Source organism: Gracilinanus agilis, chromosome 5 (assembly GCF_016433145.1).
Source record: "Gracilinanus agilis isolate LMUSP501 chromosome 5, AgileGrace, whole genome shotgun sequence".
Taxonomy (NCBI): domain Eukaryota; kingdom Metazoa; phylum Chordata; class Mammalia; order Didelphimorphia; family Didelphidae; genus Gracilinanus; species Gracilinanus agilis.
Window position 1 is genome coordinate 298,209,628 of NC_058134.1, and position 21,646 is coordinate 298,231,273.

General features: G+C 35.2%; 1 protein-coding gene across 1 annotated transcript in view; it reads right to left on the bottom strand.

Moving 5' to 3' along the window:
* Positions 1-21,646, bottom strand: part of TMTC1 (transmembrane O-mannosyltransferase targeting cadherins 1) — a 275,250-nt gene that overhangs the window by 73,034 nt on the left and 180,570 nt on the right. The window contains exon 10 of the mRNA XM_044679272.1: positions 7,616-7,729. Coding sequence (XP_044535207.1) covers positions 7,616-7,729 — 114 coding nt within the window. The remainder of the gene's footprint in view (positions 1-7,615; positions 7,730-21,646) is intronic.

Consider the following 21,646-nt stretch of genomic DNA (forward strand, 5'->3'; position numbering starts at 1 on the left):
AGATGTTGACTTATGGATTATTTTTTCTTCCTTTTTAAAAATAGATTGGGTTAAATTCTATATTTCACCTTTTTAAAAAATATATTTATTTAATTTATTTTTTGTTAAATTTGAGTTCCCCCCCTCCAACCTGACACTGAATTTTTATTTAGGGTTGAACTCAGCCATAAAGAGTTCACCCTGAAGATACTAACACACTTATTTATCCTACAAATCAATCTGGGAGGATAAAATAGAGTCAGGTTAACTAGTCAGGTTTGGGATCTAGACAGACAGGTTAGGGCTCCAGAGAGTGTCAAATCACAGAAGACACACCATGAGTGGTTTTAGAAGATGGGCGGCAAGTGAGAACCCCTTAGAGTTAGGGAACTCTTAGTCCTTCAATCCTCTCTTTCATAATAGCTTATTTTCAAATAAATCTCTGTCCTCTTTTTTACAAACCTTGTCTGGAGATTGAAAAGCACACTGGTCCAGTGAGGGAAGCTCTCAGCTTTCTTCACTGAGAGATACTGGGGAATCCAATTAACTTCAGTACCTCAATATCATCAACACCATCCTTTTTAGGATCAATTATTTCATCTATGATGGGATTATTTAAGTATTCTATTTCTTCTTTTGTTAACTAGGCAATTTATATTTTTATAAATATTCATCCATTTCACCTAGATTATCAGATTTATTGCTATGCAATTGGGCAGAATAACTTTTAATAATTGCTTTAATTTCTTCTTCATTAGAGGTGAAATCACTCTTCATTTTTGATACTGGTATTTGATTCTCTTCTTTCCTTTTTTTTTTTTTAATTTTAAACCCTTAACTTCTGTGTATTGACTTATAGGTGGAAGGGTGGTAAGGGTAGGCAATGGGGGTCAAGTGACTTGCCCAGGGCCACACAGCTGGGAAGTGTCTGAGGCTGGATCTGAACCTAGGACCTCCCGTCTCTAGGCATGGCTCTTAATCCACTGAGCTACCCAGGTGCCCCACCTTTTTTAAATCAAATTAACCAATACTCTATTTTATTTGTTTTTTTCAAAGAATCAACTTGTCTTATTTATTAGTTCAATAGTTCCTTTACTTTCAATTTTATTAATTTCTCCTTTGATTTTTTAGGATTTCCTCTAGGGATTTTTAATTTATTCTTTTTCTAATTTTTCAGTTGCATGCCCAATTCTTTGATCTGCTTTTTCTCTATTTTAATGACATGGGCACTCAGGGATATAAATTTTCTACTGAGTACTGCTTTGGCAGTATCCCATAAATTTTGATATGTTGTCTCCTCATTGTCATTCTTTTCATTGAAATCAGTGATTGTTTCTATGATTTCTTCTTTGACTCACTAGTTTTAAAGAATTAGATTATTTAATTTCCAATTAATTTTTAATTTGCCTTTCCATGAACCCTTAATGATTAAAATTTTTATTGCATTATGATCTGAAAAAATTCCATTTATTATTTCTGCCTTTCTGCATTTGGTTATGAGGTTTTTATGCCCTAGTAGATGGTCAATCTTTCTATAGTCAGTTTTTATGGGTAGGTGATTCTTTGTTGTAAACTAGTTTCCTCTGCCTTCTGGAATATTATATTCCAAGACTTCTGGTCCTTCAATGTGGAAGCTGTCAGATTCTGTACAATCCAGCCTGGGGCTCCCTGATATTTGAATTGTTCCTTTCAGGCTGCTTTCAGTATTTTCTCCTAAGCCTGGGAGCTCTTGAATTTGGCTATAACTTTCCTGGGAGTTGTCATTTGTAGATTTATTGCAGGAGGTGATCTGTGGACTCTTTCAATTTCTATTTTATCCTCTTGCTCAAAAATAGCAGGGCAGTGTCCTGGATAATTTCTTGTAATATGATGTCTAGGCATTTTTTTTATCATGACTTTCATGACCTATCTAATAATTCTTAAATTGTCTGTATTACCCTTTGACCTAGACTACTATTAGGTCTGTTTTCCAAGGTGGTCAGGGAAAAAAGGAAGAGAAGATATAAGTTTTAAAAAATTTTTAGCAGCTTTCTTTGTGATATCAAAGAACTGGAAATTGAGGAGATATCCATAAATTGGGGAATGACTGAATAAGTTGTGCTATATGATTATAATGTGATATTATTATGTGGTGAAAAATTATGAGCAGGTTGGTTTTAAGAAAACATGGAAAGACTTGTATGAAATATTGAAAATGGACAATTTTAACTCAGAGAGAGGTATTTATAATTTCATGAGGGACATCTGGGTCTTATCTGTATGGTATCACATTAGTAACTTTCCATCGCTGAGTACATTATTGATTGCATTATCTGATTTGTGTATGGTAGGGGGGAGAGGGAATTAAATCCTTCTGCTATATGTCCAAGCTTTATAAAAGAAGTATTTATGCTTCTTTTGACATCTCTAACTGCAACTATGTGTTTGATACCTGCCTCCTGTCATCCAACATGATAAATTTAATTTGGAGACAAGAACAAACAGGTTTCTTCTAAAACAAATGATCAAGTAACACAGATTTATGAGATCTATATGAAACTTTAGTTATCTATTCAAAGAGAAATTTTATGACAGATTATCAGGGAAAAGAAAGTCATTTGGAGGTAGATATGTGCTGATATTTTTCTGTTGCTTCTTGCTGGAAGTCCCTAACTCAAAAAACTAAAGCCCTGAAAAAGGCTGAATTAGAAAAACTTTTATAAGTTAATATTTGTTGTATAACTATATAATAGGAGCTACAAAATTTTTTTTTTAAATTTCAACCTGGTTTCTATTTCACTATTTCTAAGCTGAACCCTTCAACTAATATTCCATAGTTTGCACCTAAGAACAGTATACTGTGGTCATAATACATAAAACTAATCATGCAGTTAATAAAGCCAAAGTTGAGTTTTATAATTGTGTTCAGTCATTTCCTTTTAATCTGGCACAGACTGAACTGTTCAATGTCAAGAGTGTTGCCAACTTTTCATACTCTAAGGAATTTTCTTATCAGATCACATGCACTAGTTTGTAATTTCCTGTCATAGTGCATACGCCCTAATTTATTTGCCTGATTATCATTCTCACTATTTTATTTGTGATCAACTATGCCAAAGGTCAGATATTTATTTTCTGCTTCCTTTTGAAATAAAGATTAACCAGAAAAAACATACAACTGAATGTTATAATCTGAAAACTAAAATCTGAATTATATAATACTGGAAAATATTCAAATAAATTTATATAGAGGAGGCAATTATCCATGTTTATTTATTGTTCTAGTGAATTCTGATGTTGTTCTAAACCCTTGAATGTACACTGGACAATTGGGAAAACATTTTGCTCATAACTGTAATCTGCATATTACTATTATGTTTTTGAGAGGGAGCAGAAGAAACCAAGAGATAATTAATAATAGAAAAAATTATTGGAGATCTAGCAGTGCTCCCAAAATCTAGAGGGAGACTGTAATGCCAAAACAATTTCAAGAAGAAACTTAAAGGAAAAATATGGATTTTCCATAAGAACTAAATTAATACATAGAAGAAATGAAGCAAAAAATAAAAAACAGAGAGAAAAACTCTGGAGAAAGGAATTGGAAGGAGAATAAATAGCTTAGAGAATAAACTAGTCGGCCTTACTTAAGTAATACTCCTTGAAAATTAGAATAGACTAAAAAATAATTATGCCAAAGAAAGCAAGAACTATTAGGACAAAATTAGAAAAAAAGAAAAGGAAAAAAAAGGAGAAAATGAAAGATAACAAATGTCAAAAAAAGCAAGTCAAAGTAATATAATTTAAGAATTGCTAGTCTCCCTGAAAACCATGATTAAAAAAAAATAGCTTGAGTCCTATTTCAACATATCACACATTAAAAGTGCTAGTATCTATTAGCACTACAGGGTTAATTAAAGACAGAAAGAATCTACCCATCACTTCCTAAAAGAAATTACAAAAGGAGAGTCTCAGGAATATTGCTCATAAAAAGTCAGAGCTCCCACATCAAGGAAAAAATACTGCAAGTGGCCAGAAAGATTTTCAGGTATCAAGGAACCACAATCAGGATGACATAAATTCTGGCAGTTTTTACTATAAACAAGAGATCTAATAATGCAACATTCAAAACAGGAAAAGATATAGTCTTTCAACTCAAAATAACTCATTCCACAATACTGAATATAAGATGAAACGAAACTTTAATAAAATAAAGGGCTTGCAAGTAAAAATCAGAACTAAATAAGAACCTTGCCCAAGAATTAAGCAAAATCTAGAAAAGTAAATTTATTGGCTATTAGAAAAAACCTGCATATTGATGTAGTATTTACGTCCTAATAAAGGGGAAAAATGTCCCTCTTCAAAAACTTAATGTCTTCAAAGAAGATTGAAAAAGTTAAATAAGTAAAAGAGAAGATCTAAGGCATGCATTGAGTGTAAGAGGGAAAAGAAGAAAGAAGGATAAAAGTAAAACACTAAGGTAAAAGGAAAGAGTAATGGAGTGGAACTGGCTATAAGTGAGGTTAATAACAAGGAAGTGGAAGTGAGGGAAATGAGCATTAGATGAAACTGTCTTATTTTGACCAGCAGAAGAAGGTCAGATACATGCAAATAAAAGTTTTGTGCAAAAAACTCAACAGGAGACAGGGTGGGGGTGGGGGTGGGGGATAATATCAGGGAAGGAAGAGTCATAAGCAAAACAAACTTCATGACCCTGAAGAAGGAAATTAAAAGGGAAAGAAAAATAAAGAATTGGAAATTATCATTTAGTAAATAGTGAGACAAACTGTGGTATAGCAATGTAATGAAATATTATTGTATCAGAAAAATAATTGGAATAATTTTTGAGAATCTTATGTAATAGGAACTGATACAGAATGAAGTGAAGAGTTTATTCAATGTTGTAAAGAAAAATAACTTTCAAAGCTGTAAGAATTCTGCTTACGCCATGACCAAAGATGCCTCCAGAGGACTTAGAATGAAGTACCTCATGATATACATCCTTGGACATGGCAACTGAAAGGATTTGTTGTATTGCTATGGATTTTTCACCCCATTTGAAATCATGTAAAATATTTTTCTATATTAATCCTTTTATGGAAGGAAACTTGAACAAAAAAAAATTAAGAAAGTGAAAAAAAATTGCTTTGGTTTGGATTCAGCCTCTATCAGTTATTTCTCTGAAAGCAGATGGAATTTTTTTTATCATGACTCCTATGGGAATGATTTAGATCATTTTATTGCTAAGAATAACTAAGTTATTCACTGTAAATATTGCTTTCATAGTATACAATGTTCTCTTGATTCTGCTTATGTCCCTCTGTGTCAGTTCATGTAACTCTTTCCAGGTTTTTCTGAGCTCCTCCTGCTCATTTCTTACAGCACAACAGTATTCTATTACAATCATATATAGTCAAATCTTAGTATTCAGTTTCAGAACTCTTTGAATTTGGTATTCAATACATTTTGATGAGAAAAAAATCATCACAGTGTTCAACATTTGCTTGGCACTTGGCACACTTGCTAGAATTTCTTGGTGTCCCAATCTTGAGAAGTGTAGATCAGTTCCAGCCCAAACAAAGGACCACGTGTTAGTTCAGATGCATAAGGAAGAGCTCAACACTGAGGAGGGGCAGGAATTTCAAAGGGAGTTGCAACAGCTAGAGGTGGGGAGAGGTTTCCACTTCATTAAGAAAATGTGCAAAAATGGGTAGAAATGCAAAACACTGTTGCAAAATATTACCCAGATGAAGCTTTAACAAACGGTATTTTAACTTTTTAAAATTACTAGACCATTTCCCACTTAAGAGGAATACTGAAACACAGACAAAAACAAGCATTATTGGATAAGTTACTGGTGAAGCTTATACCCGAGGACTCTCTCAAGCAGGGCTCAGTGGTCAGTCATAACGGACTCTAGAAGGGCACCTGTCCTCAGTAGACCTCGGACATCATGGAACTCTTCTTCCGGACAGCGCCGTTTCTCCTCCCCACTACCCTTTTAGGTCATGAATTCTTCTCAACACAAGTAAAATTAAGTTATTTTATTTAATCTCATTGTTTTTATGTTTATGGATTTTTAATGTTTATTTCATAAAATAGAATTTCATTAATGTATGAATACCTCAAAAATCTGGGTTTTTCTGGGTGTCTGGAATGGATTGATTCAATTTACATTATTGCTTATGGGAAAAAATTCATTTGGTAATCAACCTTTTTGGTACTCAGCCTTCCTTCTGGGATGAATTAATTATGAGTACCAAGGTATTATTATCTATCTTAATTTACCCAGCCATTCTCTAGTTGATGGGTTTCTCCTCACTTTCCAATTCTTTGATCCCACAAAAAGAGTTACCTTAAATATTTTTGTACATATAGGTCCTTCCCCTTTTTGTTTTTTATCTCTTTGAGATACAAACCTAGTAATGATATTGCTGGGTCAAAGGGTATGTATTGCTTTATAGCCCTTTGGGCACAGCTCCAAATGGCTTCTAGAATGGCTTGAATCAGTTCATAACTTCTCCAACAATGCATTAGTGCCTCAATTTTTCCATATCCCCTCCGAATTTTATTTCCCTTTTCTGTTAGAATAGCCAATCTTATAGGTGTTTGATAATATACCTCAGAGTTGTTTCAATTTGCATTTCTCTAATTAATAGGGATTTATAACATTTTCCCATTGCACGAATATACATGTATATGAATATCTTCCAGGTCATGAGAGGCTTAGTGTTTTCATCTTATATACTATCATTATTATTATATATAATTAATGATTAATTATATTTATATTAGCTAATAATATAATTAACATTATAAAATATATCGATTATATTATAAGTATCAATTGGTTATATATTATTAATTACTTAATGATTAAAGAATTTTGTAATATTTTTTTAAAACCACCTCCTGCTTACAAGCTAGGTGGTAATGGATAGAGCACTGGGCCTGGAGTCAGGAAGACTCGAGTTTAAATCTGGCCTCAGGCATTTTGCTATATGAACTGGGTAAGTCATAAAAAAAAAAATCTTTCTTTGCCTCAGTTTCCTTATCTGTAAAATGGGGATAATAACAGCACCTACTTCCCAGAGTTTGTTGTGAAGATCAAATAAGATAATAATTATAAAGCACTGAGCATAGTGCCTGGCAAATAACATTATACAGGTATTAGCTACTATTATTATTCATTATTATTATTACCAGCATAGCTAGGGATAGGGATAGACCTGGGAACCATTGATATAATGAACTCCCTAATGAGGAAACTCTTCCTACCAGTGCAGGTCAGTATTTCTCTGCAACTTACAGTCTTAGGAAGTTGTCTAGATCAGTGAAAAGTTAAATTAGGATTTTTCTAGGTTGAAATGTCAAAGGTATGACTTGAACCCAGGTTTTCCTGGATTTGAGGACAGTTCTAGGAATTTCTATAAGAAGTACAAAAAGCTGAATAAAATCCCAAGTTACTACATTTAATAACAGGTTCAAAAACAATCAAAAGGGGTCATATCTCAAGAAATAAAATCTATAACAAAGAACTTATGTGTTGTCAGGATAAAAAAAGAAGAAAAACTCTTGTTTGTCCGCCAGGACAGAATGAGTTAAGTAAATAATAATCGAGACAACACGAGGATGAACAATACTCTATTAAAGAACTTACTTGAGGGCAGTTTTGTAGTGGTAGATGGCTTCTCCGTTCCGACCTTGGTCTTTCAAGAAGTTCGCGTAATTGTAGTGCACTTTAGCATTATGGGGCAAAGTTTCAACTCCAGACCTAAGGAAAAAAGCGAGTAAGTGGGAAAGCAGGTGAATAGCTCTTCTTAAGAACGCCATCAGTTTGCTGGGTTCATTTTAACTCTGTGTTTTCACGTACTTGTTTTCAGAATGTTATTTTGAACTAATTAAGGCTACCAAAAACCTGACCATAAAAAATAATTGGGATAAATTCATACTCTAAGAGGGGGTTAGTATACCTGTTCTTCCACAGTCCCTTCAACACGTGTCATTTTTTTTTTTTGTAGGCCAAAATGATGAGTGTAAGGTAAATCCTCAGAGTTGCATTAATTTGTTTTTTTTTTAATTAGTAATGATTTGAAACATTTTTATATGGCTAGAGATAGCTTGAATCTCTTCCCTTGAATATTCTCTATTTCTATCCTTTGACTATTTATCAAATGAAAAATGGTGCATATCCTCAAAGTTTTTTCCCCCAGTTATTACTTTCCCTTCTATCTTAACTCTATTGGTTTTGTTCATGCAGAAGTTTTTTTTAGTTTTATATAATTAAAATTAAATTTAAAAACAAAATTTTGTCTTCTATGATTCTCTGTCCCTTGTTTGGTCATCAGTTCTTTCCCTGGTCATATTGCTGAAAGGCATTTTCTTCCTTGATCCTTTATTTTATAATCTTTTATATATAGGTTATGTATCCATCTGGAACTTATCTCAGTATATAGTGTGAAATGTTGATATTTTTCCTAGGTTGCCTTCCAGTTTTTCCAGCAATGTTTGTCAAATGCTAGTCTACTATGTTAATTTACTTCTAATACACTGATGGTCTATTTTAAGCATTATTAAATAGATTTGATAATTCTGCTTTTTTAGTAGAGTTTGAGATCCATGCCTCTTCCTCCCCATTTTTACCTTGTTTTTTCTTTTGAAATTTTACCTTTTGTTTCTCTAGATTAATTTTACTCTTTTTCTTACATTTACAAAACAATCTAATAATTTAATCTTGGTAATTAAACTTGATGATTAAAATCTGGTAATTTGATAGCACTCAAAAAGTAATTTAGTATTTTTCATTTTTCTAGCTTGAGATGATGCACCAAAAAAAAATTTTTTTTACTGAAGAATTAAATCCAGCTTTATTTCTGAAAATAGTGCTTTGTAGTTGTAATTTTATAGCTCCTGGGTGTCTTTATGGAGAGACTCCCAGCTATTATATGCATTCGATAGTTATTGTGATTGGAATTTCTCATATCTTTTCTTGCTGGATTTTGTGGATAACATAAAGAAATGATAATGATTTATATGGATTTATTTTATATCTGCAACTGTGCTAACATTATTATTTCAATATATCTTTAATTGACTTTTTGGGGTTCTTTAGAGAAATATTTATCTCATATGTGAAAAGCAATAGTTTTGTTTCCTTTTTTCCTGTCTATTATTTCCATTTCTTTTTTGTATCCAATTGCTTTAGTTAGCATTTCTAGAATTATATAAAATGATTGTAATAAATAACATCCTTGCCTTATACCTGATCTTATTAGAAAGGCCTCTCCCTTTCTTTATTGTTTACATTATTTTTTTAAATTTTAGATAGACACTATTTACCATGTGAAGAAAAGAATCATTTATTTCACACAATTCCAAGACTTTTATTTTCTTCTCAATACATTATTATTAGTCTATTTTATTGTTTTTAATATAGACAAATCAACACATATTTTCTTCCCACTTCCCAACATTTACACTATTTTTAGACTTCTCTGGAACTCTCCAACAATGCCTTCTTTCCCCAGGAAACTCATCATTGAGAAATCTCTTTATGCTGCAGGGTTTAATCTGCCTGGTACTCACATAAGCATATTCATCAGCACCCTCTGCTTTTCTGATTGGACCCTATGACTGGATAGTAGGGGCATAGGTTCCAGGCCTTTTATTTTTGAAAAGGGATTCAGCACAGATACTCTCCATTTTCCACTAACTACAATGCCTTTGATATTCTCTGGAACTTCCTCCTTTTGGGCTTCTTTTTTATGTGTTGTTTTTCTCCATTAGATTGTGAGCTCCTTATATACAGGAACCGTCTTTTTCTTATTTGTAACCCCAGTTCTGAGTACAGTGCCTGGCATATTGTAGGCACTTAATAAATATTTATTAACTATAGAGTTAATTTTCCTTATAATAAATCAATCTTGCATTCCTGGTGCAAATTCAATCTCAGCACAGCATATAATATTTTAAATAATTGCTGTAGCCTTTTTGCTAATTTTTTTTTTTAAAACCCCTACCTTCCATCCTGGAGTCAATACTGTGTATTGGCTCCAAAGCAGAAGAGCGCTAAGGGCTAGGCAATGGGGGTAAGTGACTTGCCCAGGGTCACACAGCTAGGAAGTGTCTGAGGCCAGATTGGAACCTAGGACCTCCCGTCTCTAGGCCTGACTCTCAATCCACTGAGCCACCCAGCTGCCCCCTTGCTAATATTTTAAAATAAGTTTTAAATAGGAATGTTGCTCTACAATTTTCTTTCTCTCTTTTGTCTCTTGACAAAGTTAAGGTATCAAGACCATGTTTGTATCATAGAAGGATTCTAGAAGGATTTCTTTTCCTTTTTTTTTTTGCAGTTTTTGTAATGTTGGAATGAGTTGTTTTGTTAACATGTGATAGATTTCACTTGTAAATGTAATTGTTCTTGGGGTTTTTTAAATTTTCATTTATGGTTCATTCTATTTTGGGGTCAAATAATTTATATTTTTATACTGCTATAAATCAGTGATTCCCAAAGTGGGCACTGTAGCGATCCAGGGGGACAGTGATGGCCACAGATGTATTTGGGGGTGGTGAATAACTGTAAGGGGGCAGAGAGTATGTGACAGGGGGCACTAAGTAATATTTTTTCTGGAAAGGGGGCGGTAGGCCAAAAAAGTTTGGGAACCACTGTTATAAATGAATGATGAATATTTATTTATCATATGTAAATATATGCCAATTTCTTCATTGCTCCCCAGGGTGCACTCCTAACTCTCTTGGACTTTCTTTACACTGTCTCAGAAACATCTTCAGCTTGGAAGCTCACTCTACACTTGAATTTCATGCACTGGGAATACCTTCTACTCTTATTGCCTCACCTCCTGATTGGCTATTTCTTCCCCACACTGCAATTTTAAACCAGAGGCCCAGGCCATCTGTGCCTTTATTGTTCTGTAAACTACATCCCTCTAGGATGCACTTGCTCTGATTTATCTTTATCTCTTTCTCTTTCCCTCTCTCTTCTTTTTCACCTCATCAGAATGTTAAGGCTCTTGAGGGCAGGGACTGTCTTTCTTGTTGCTTGTATTTGTGAGGGGGTGAAGGGAGGAAGGTAAGGTAGAAGGAAGGATGGATGGGAGAAAGGATAGAGGAAGGTAGAGGAAGGGAAAGGAAAGTAGCAGTTCCAGCCCCGGCAGGGGAAATTGACCAGAGCCCTTTGGGGATCAAATAAAAGATCAGAGAGTAAATTTAGGGTTTAGAATAGCTAGGTTTTATTTAAATTAGAAAGGGGAAGGCCTAGGAAAAACTAGGAGGTAGATAGAAATGGAAAAAGGCACCCAGAGAGAGAGATCAGGGTAGATAGCGTCAGAGAGTGAAAAGGTGCCAAACTTTCTCTTTTATACTTTCTCTAACACCTCCCACAAAGGAAGTGGGAGGTGTTGGGGGAAGTTGTAGCAGGGATCCCTGGGAGATGTAGTCTTCCAGGGCTCATCATAATTTCACTCGTGTGTATTTAGATATCCCAGTAGCACAATACACATTTTCTGATTTTATCTTCACAAAACTCCTATCAGATAGATGTTATCAGCTCCATATTATCAATTAGAAATATAGAAAACTAATTGAGAGAGGTTAAATTGCTTATCTAGTCAACATGAGAAAGTGGGCCTTCTAATTCAAAGACTTTTTCAACTATACTTGTGTTGGCAGACCTATAGCACACATGCCAGAGGGGGCATATCCTCTCCCCCTCACCACACAATACTGAGGACATTTCTCCCAATTGCCCACTCTTCTGCCCAGCAGCCCAATGGGAGCAGTTCCTACCTCTCGTGACTGGGGTAAGGCAGGGGGCTCACATGCAGCATGAAGGTTGCAATTTGGGCACTTGGTCTCTAAAAGGTTCACCATCACTGAACTATACCATACCAAAATTATTATTGGTCTGTAGGAGTTTTCATTCTAAAGTAGGTACAAAAGGCAATGTAGTAGAATGGAAGGAATGACAGATTTCCAGTCTGATACCTGGGTTAGCAATACATGAATACCCTGATCACATGAAGATAAGGCTAGTTTTTCTTTAGCAGGTTATTAAAACCACCCTTGAGATTTAATTATCTCAGGGTAATGATGTAACTTCTTGATTGCCAGAATGCAAAATAACTGAGAGAAACTCCAGGTTCTTTCAAGTGCTTTGCTGGTCAACTAAATCAAAGCAGGAGAGCTATGTTCATATCAATTAACTCTATGTGTCCTTGATGTATTCCTTTATTAAATATCCTTCTCCTGTGCCAACTAAGTCTATAGATTATTATCGAATAATCTATAATTGTCATATTCTATTACAATAGCAAAATCAACTACCAGGGAACTGTTATGAATCAGATCTAGGCCAGAACACTGCCTGGAATCTTTATATACTTGTGAGAGTGTAGGGAGAACTGGAAAGGGTCCCAGTGGGCCTGGGATCATCTGCACCAAGGATTCATGGACAGCCCTACATTGTTCTCACAAATTTTGAGTCAAGATACAGATAATATTAAATTTAAGCATAGCCATTTGATTCATTATGTGGATGATTTGTTCATGACCTCACCAAATGCCACAGAAGACAGCAAACATCTCCTTTTAGAGCCACATAAGAGAGGCCCAAGATCTCCAAGGCAAAAGTTCAGTGGTGTCCCCCCAAAGTGAAATATTTAGGGTTTATTTTAACTGCTGGTGCCCACTCCATTTCCCCTAAGCACATTGAAGATATTCAGAAATTGAGTGCACCCTCCACTAAGAAACAGTTGAAGGCAATTCTTGGAGCAACAGGGTTTTGTAGGCAGTGGATTCCTTGCTATGGGGAAATCACTAAACCCCTTATAGCAGTGATGAGCAAACCTAGGCCTGCAGGCCAGATGTAGACCCTGAAATGTTCTATCCAGCCACACGACATTATTTCCAATCTGACGAATACAATGAGTAGGATAAAATACAATGAAACTTCAAAAGAGTTGCCTTAGAAACAAACTGACAGATGAGCATTTCCTTTCCTTTGGCCCCCTCTTTAAAAAGTTTGCCCATCACTGCCTTATAGCTCTGACAAAAAATTCAGTCCCTGAACCACTTAAATTAGAGGCAGAACACCTGTCAGCTCTTTCTAAATTAAAACAGGCTATCCTGTCTTCCCCTACTCTAGGCATCCCAGATTACAAAAAGCCATTTACTTTGTATATACATAAACAGAAAAGGTTAGCTTCAGGTGTTTTAACAAAAACTTTGGGACCTGTTCAGCATCCAGTTGCTTATTATTCAGCCCAGCTGGACCCACTAGCTTCAGGATCACCACCATGTCTTAGAGGCATAGTTGCCACAGCCTTGCTAGTAACTAAATCTGCTGATTTAATTTTGGGATGCCCTTTAACCATAATGTGCCCACATAAAGTCAATGTATTATTGCTAAGACATAGAACCCAGGCATTTTCTGATCAGAGAATTACAAGTGTAACATGCATGATCTTAAGTGGGGTGAAACTGCCTCACAGAATTCCACAGTACCCCCCAGAACTCCAGGAGAGAGGGCAGTTGGGGCAGTTAAGAATGTGGATATAAAAAGCAGAACACCCAGCTGGGCAAGGACACCTTGGGGATCAGGGTGGCTAGGAAAAGGGTAGGATTTGCTTCTCTTTTTGTTAGCTCCTCTCTAACCTCAGGGAGCAGGGTGTTACTTTGCTATTTACTCCATACAGACTGAACCAGGCTGTGTGCACTGGTAAATATCTCACTTGCAGTATCTTAGTTAATCTCTAATCAATATAGATCTACAATCAAGATTACCTTCATCATCTTAAATTTGATAACATTAGATTAAGAGAAAGTTATTTTGTGAGGGAGTTAGAAATATAAGTTATTCAAAGGCATTCCCCTCTGGAGTTTGCTATATCTAACAAGTTTCTTAAAGATAAGAGGTAGCTTTCCTTACTTTCAATCCTAGAATTTACCCTCCTTCCCTATTTTCTTGAAATTAATAAATCCCTTCCCTTGCTAAGTTTGTGAGCCAGTGTGAAGTTATATTTTAAGCTTTACCAACCAATTTCATACATTACCTAGGCCAGATCTTCCTCCAGGCAAGCACTGAGCATAGCTGTTATCCAGAGGGCAAGACTGCTATTTTGAAGACGTCCTGAATCTATATCTAACCTTAGGCTTTGGGGAATAATCTTCTAACAGTGGAAGTTGCTAATCTCTGTGGGATTATTTCCTATCTGACAACCAATTTAGCCCTGGGGTAGCCAAGTCAAAATAGCCTCCATTTCTTGATCTAAAAGGGATTTCTGTTACAACTGCTATTCAAGGGCTGTAACTGCCTTATGAGGGGGAGGAGAAAGAATTCTATCTACTCACTCCTCTCCTTCTTGTTAGTATAGCCAGCTTCATCCTTTGCTCTGAATCCATTACCAAACATTGCCAACTAGACCCATCCTTATACAAGGTATTAATGGTAACCTTGTTAGGTAATGAAAATATTACCTTGAAAAGCTGTACAGTTCTAAATCCTGCAACCTTGCTTCCTGATTTACCAGTTTCAGGAGAACCTTTGCATAGTTATGACTCTTTAATATCCGTGGCTGAAAAACCTCTAAATGATCTACGGAATATGCCTTTAAACAATCCAGATCTAGTATTATTCACTGATGGTTCTTCTTTCATGAGGGATGGCATGTGGTACACAAGAACTGTTGTAGTCACAGATTTGCCACTCTGTGCCAAATATAAGTGCTCAAGGTGCAGAACTGATAGCCCTAAAACATGCCTGTATAATTGCCAAAGATAAGAAGGCAACAATTTACACAGACTCTAGATATGCATTTGGAATATGTCATATGGTACATTCTTTGGCTTCAAAGGTGATTTTTAACATCAGCTGGAAAATGCATAGCAAATGCAGAAAGTCTTAATGAATTTCTTTCTGCCCTTCAGCTCCCTGAAGCCCTAGCTGTAGTTCATTGCCCTGCCCATACAAGTGGCACTGACCTTTCTCTAGCGGGAATGACTAGGCAGATATTGCTGCAAAGCTAGTGGCCTTAGAAGGGCCTGAGTTAATTTTACCATTGACAACTAGGGATGACTTAAATTTGTCCCTTTAGTATAATGACAAGGAAGTGGAAAAATGAAAACATAAATTTAAAGCAGAATTGATGAAAGGAGTATGGGTATCATCTGAAGGAAAACCCCTATGCCCTAGAAGTTTTTATCACCAAATTTGCCAATCTATTCACAAAAAAATGGTCATTTTGGTACCCAGGGTATTGGGGACTCTGTTAAAAGAGTATAGATAGCCCCTGGCATAACTATCATAGCCTCTAAAGTGCGTACAGTCTGCCCTACCTGTGTTATGTAGAGATGGCAGCATGGAATCCCTGCAAAATACAGGGTCCCCTCACCCAAAGTTCTCCGGGGAGGGGGTCCCCTGGAATTCTGGGTGAGGCTGACCCTATATTTTGCAGGGATTCCATACTGCCATCTCTACATAACACCTGCCAAGCATTTAATCAGCACTCCTTTTGTGGCAAAAGCATTTGGTAGATGTCCTCTGGTTTACACACCTTTTGAACACCTGCAAATTGTCTTTATCACTATGCCAAAAGCTGGACAGTATAAATTTTGTCTGGTTTAGATCAGCTGACTAGATGGTCATTTCCTACTACTTGAGCCATAGCAGCTTTTATTGCCAAGGTGCTTTTAAAAGAGATTATTCCTCACTTTGGCCTGCCAGCATGGATTGATTCAGACAGAGGAACTCATTTTACAGATTCATTTTTATCTCAGCTATATTCTCTTTTGGGAATAACTCCCATATTCCATGTACTGTATCATCCCCAGAGTTCAGGTCAAGTTGAGAGAATGAATAGAGATCTTAAAACTATGATTGGCAAATTGTGCACTGAGACTCATCTGGTCCTATTTTATCTTAGAAGCAGGCCCAGAGAAGACCTACACATCTCACCATTTGAGATGCTTTTTGGATATCCCCCTATACAGGCTAAGTCTTTCTCTCCTGCATACACATCATTACTAGGGGGAGATACTTCTATTGCAAGATTTGCAAACCAAATTGCAAGAACTCCATGAATCTGGAGCTGCTGTACATACAGGACCTATAAACTTCTCGCTCCATGACTTGTACCCAGGTAACAAGGTTTATATAAAGAATTTCCAGTGCACTGGGGCAATTCAGTCTGCCTATGAAGGTCCATTCCAAGTCCTCTTAACCACTCTAACAGCTATCAAAATTGGAGAAAAGGACTCTTGGATCCATTGCTCACATGTAAAGAGAGCACCTTCTATTGATAATGAGTGACTGTATCCTGTCACACTTACTGTATTTGTTGATTAATATTTAATTTTGGTTTTAAGTTTATATATTAGTTTAATCCATAATATTCTGTTATGTTTTGACTTTTAGTTATATATTCTGTTGCACTGTCTTTATTTGTACCATCCTATGATTGGATTGGAGAAAATACCATTATAAAAGTCTATAAACTAGTTAGGCAAAACTTGAATTAGTAACCTTTAGATAATTTGATGTGAAAATTGGTACTTCTTTGAATGTGCATTACCTGTAGTACTACTGTTTTATAAAGCTGTTACTTGGTGAAAATCATTTGCACCCACACTGTGGATCATGGTAAAGGTAAAAAGGAAAATTGTCTTATTTTTTTGGTGAGAAACCTTTGTATTCTACCTCTCCTTGGCTGATACAGTGTCACTGATTGCAAACTATATATTTTTGATTTTTAAAACATTTATTTTTATTATTCTTTTCCCTATGTACTTGCGATACAGTATTTGAGTTTTATTTTTTCTCTCTTTCATTTTTGTATTTGAAGCATATGTTACCAGTATAAAGATTTTTTTTTGATTTTGCACTAGGGTAAGTTTGAAATGTCCATCAGCTCTAATGTCAATGCATACCCAAAAGAGTTAGACTATAGAAACAGTGCCAGTGATTGTTTAAATATCATGGGACTTTGCTTAATGATTGTATCTGATTCCAGGAGAAGGGAACACAAAAGAGCCACTGCACAGTGCCAAGGAAGCACAAAGTTAACTTGCATAATGCCAACTGAGCACACAAAGAGACCAACCAATCCCAGTGGGGATTGATGAGAGTCTGAGCCAAGACAAGAGGAATTCAACTTGCTTGAGGTTTGAGGTTGTGGCTGTTTGACATATGTTAGACACAGGACTTCCCCATCCCACATTCTACCAAGCACCTTACTTTGGCTGCCATCCTGGCTCCTCTATCCCTGAGAGAAAAGGTAAAATTAGACCAGCGAATGCTATTTCCCAATTTGCTACTAAAATCTAGTCCTTTTTCTTTCTTTCATAGTGTGGCAAATTTTCTATCGTCCTGGCTGCTGATTGGGTAAGTTCATAATTGCTACCTCAGGCATGTGGGACAATAAATCACTTTAATTGGACCCTGATGCAAGGATCTGATATAGGTTTATTTTTCCTTACTTAGAATTTTTAAACATAAGATTGATATTTTATATTTCATTCAGAAGTCATTTTTCTCTTTTATTTGGATTTTTTTGATTTTATTTGGATGTTTTTGATTTTCTTTTGCCAATTGATTCATATACTTCATAACTCAGCCATATATCCATGAGTCATCCGTGTGTTTGTCAATGCCCTCCTCAGGGGGGACTGTATTATTATCCTATAATGCAAAATTTAAATTCTTTTGAGAGCAATTTTAGGATAAGAAACTTGCTACCTCCCCAAGTCCAGAAAGTGAACTATTTGCAGAAGGTGCCTTGAAAATGCCTGCATGAAACACCAGAAGATCCAGAGTGAACTTTGGGATGTGGTGATTTGAACTGTGGGGGGTTGAACACATTTGTTTTGAATGTACACTCTTATGTCAAAGGGGACTGCCCCCAAATTGGCTTTTTGTAAATATAGCAATCATTGTTTTTGTTCTTTCTTTTATTTCCATCTTGCCCCCAAGATTATTGTAATTTCCCCTTAGAAACTGCAATATTGTATATACCTTTAGTTAAAATCTTTAGAGTTATGTTTGTTATGTTTAAATGATCCATTGGAGAGTCTAGTCTCCCAAAGGATCACAGGGGGAAATGCATAAATAGAATTTTGTAACCTTGGACTTCATCTCCCAGAATCTCTTTCCCTTCATCCCCATGTTACATGCTTAAGTTGTATCAATAAAGTTGTGTGTAACTCTGCGCGCTCACTCTCTGTCTCTCTGTCTCTGTCTCTGTCTCTGTCTCTCTCTCTCCCACATGCCCAGCTGGGAAACTCCTCTTTACTGAGGCTATCATTTTCCTCTACTTCAAGTTATTATTAATAAATCTTATAAAAATATAATATTTGGAGTATTGGATATTAATTTTTAATCTCATAGGAGTGAGATGAGAGAAAAGATGTTTTGTACCAGATACACCATTGTAGTGAACATCTGATCCTAAAATCTAATTAAATAATTTATTAAGTGCCTATTATGTGTCAGGCACTGAGTGAGGTCTGGGGATATATGGAAAGGTAAAGACAACTTTTACCTTCAAGGACCTGAAAACCTAATTGGATCTAGACAAATAATTGATTTTGACTGATATCAATGGGGAAGCACATTGGTAGGGGCTCAAGATTTATAGCATTAGAAATAGACCTTCAACTCTTCATTAGTCTCTCTAGAATATGAGGGAAAATGTAGTAACTGCCTTCCAAAGAACTGACCTGCCAGAGACAGAAGGAGTGTTGAGAAAAGCCCCAGAGTACTTACTCTAAAAGTATTTGAAACAGCTAAATGTTAACAATAACAACAAAACTACATTGTTTATGCTTAAGATTATGAAGCAAAGCTTGTTCTTCTAAAATGAATAAATATATAAATAAAATATATAAAAATATGAAAAGAAATATAACAAGTAAACCATCTAGGTCATGACTGAATCTTTTTTTTTAAACCCTTACATTTTGTCTTATTGGCTCCAGGGCAGAAGAGTGGTAAGGGCTAGGCAATGTGGGTCAAGTGACTTGCCCAGGGTCACATGGCTGGGAAGTGTCCGAGGCCAGATTTGAACCCAGGACTTCCCATCTCTAGGCCTGGCTCTCAATCCACTGAGCTACCCAGCTGCCCTCATGACTGAATCTTTGTGATCTACTTAGAAAAAAAGTTAATGGGAATTTTTTGAGCCTGTAGGCTGTGAGTTTCCCACCTTTGATCTAGATGATAGAAAGAACTTCCTTGTTAAAATATACATACGCCTGATATTACCAAATAATACTTTTAAAAATAGGAGCAATATATGTTGTTTTTTTCTCTTTGACATTTTCAAGAAGATAAAAGCATATCACAACTAGGTATATTATTTTAACAAATACCAGTGAGAATATATATATATATATATATATATATACACACACACACACACACACATATATATATATATATATATAATATATAGAATATAGAATAGACAACTCATGGAGTGGGAATGTATTCAAGGTAATTTGGGCAGTGAGGTGTTAATCGGTAGACCACTGGGCATGGATTCAGGAAGACCTGAAATCAAATTTCGCTTCAGACACTTTCCAGCTATGTGATCCAGGGCAAGTAGCAATCTCTGTTGACTTTGGTTTCCTCAGCTGTAAAATGAGAATAATTATAGCATCTACCTTATAGGTATTATATAGAGCAAATAAGATATTTGTAAAGTACTCAGCATACTGTCTAGCACACAGTAGGCTTTTAATACATTCTTCCTATATTAGATATATGAATTAAATATGTAAGTTCCATGCCAATATCAGGGCTTTGCCAAGAGAGAAGATTGGTAATGTACTCCAAAATCAGAATCTTTCACAATTCACCCAGACAATGACTAAACATAACTTCTCTGGAATAGAGATGTGAATTATCTGAATTAGGATAGATGTTTCCTGTTCACTAGGCAAAATCCCAGGTGAAAGCACAGTTCAACCTTGTGTTATTTAGTGAATACATATCAATAGTTTCTATATTTAATAGGGAGCAATAGAATTTGGACTTAGCAAACTAGGTTTCTTTGTTGTTCTTTTTTTAAAGCCCACAGAGTAATCTTCATTAAGACTTTATATTTCTTTCCCCCCTGAAAAATAAGAATAATAATTATCCTCATCAGAAGCTATAAATCATGGTGATCTCTATTAAATGTGCTATGTTACATGATTTGGCAAGAGCTAAATCTAGCTTTCCTGAATAAGTTCTTTTGAAAGCAACATGTGTAAAAAAAAGAGTGTTATACTAAAGATAAAAAAGATCTGAATTTAATTTCAGGCTTTATTACCTCCTAATTACAGTATATGGTATAATGGTAATATATATATCAATATGGTATAATGGAAAGAGCTCTGGATTAGAGTAAGAGAAAGTAAGTTTAAATGAAGGCTCTCATAATAATCAGTTGTGTGAACATAGACATATAATTTTACTTTTTCTGAGCCTTAGTTTTTCTTTCTCATCTGTAAAATAGGTGCTCATTTCTAAGGTTCTTTTCTTCTCTGAATGTGACTTTATGTTCCCTATTCATGGACTCATCAAATGACCTTGTTTCTTTTGAGTAACTCAAAAATAGGAGCTAATTGATGTCTGTATACCCTGCATGTCATCTAACTTCTATGGACCTCAATTTCCTCATCTAAAAATAAGAGTATTGAATTAGAATGACAAACTCCTCTAGTATCTCTGCAAAGAAAACCCCAAATGGGGTCACAAAGAGTCAAACACAACTGAAAATAACTATAGAAAATAAATTCTCTATCATTTACCTCTTACCACACAAAGACAAAAAAAATTGGGTATAGAAATGAGAGTGGTGCAAAAAAATGATTTTTTTAAAAAGTCAACACCTTGGTAAAAGAAGTCCAAAAAGATACTGAAGAAAATAACTTCTTAAAAATAAAATTGGCTAAATGGTAAAAAAGGAACAAAAATTCACTGAAGAGAAGAATCACTTAAAAATCAAAATTGGCCAAATGGAAAAAGCTCACTGAAGAAAACAATTTCTTAGAAATTAAAATTATGCAATTAGAAGCTAATGATTTCATGAGACATCAAGAAACAATCAAACAAAATCAAAAGAATGAAAAAAAATACGAGAAAATGTGAAATATATCTTTGGAAAATGAACTAACCTGGAAAATTGATCCAGGAGAGTTAATTTAAGATATAATTGAACTACTTTAAAAAGATCCTAGACATCATATTTCTTTTTTTTATTAGACATTTATTAATATTCGGTTTTAATCTGTTTACATACTTTATGCCCCTACTTTCCCCTTCACCCCCGCTCTCCTCCCACCCATGGCCAACGCACATTTCTGCTGGTTGTAACATGTGTTCTTGTTCAGGGTCTATTTCCCATTCATGTCCGCCTTAGCCCATGCATTCAAGCAATTGTTTATCTTATATGTTTCCTCTCCTAGACATCATATTTCAAGAAATTATGTAGCAAAATTGCTCTGATATGCTAAGAATCAGAGAATAAAATAGAAATTAAAAGAATCAACCAATCACCTTCTGAAAGAGATCCTAAAATGAATATTTCCTGGAATATCATAGCCAAATTCGGAGTTCTCAGGTCAAGAAGAAAATACTACAAGCAGCAGAAAGAAATATTCAAATACTGTGGAACCATAGTTAGTTAGGATCAAACAA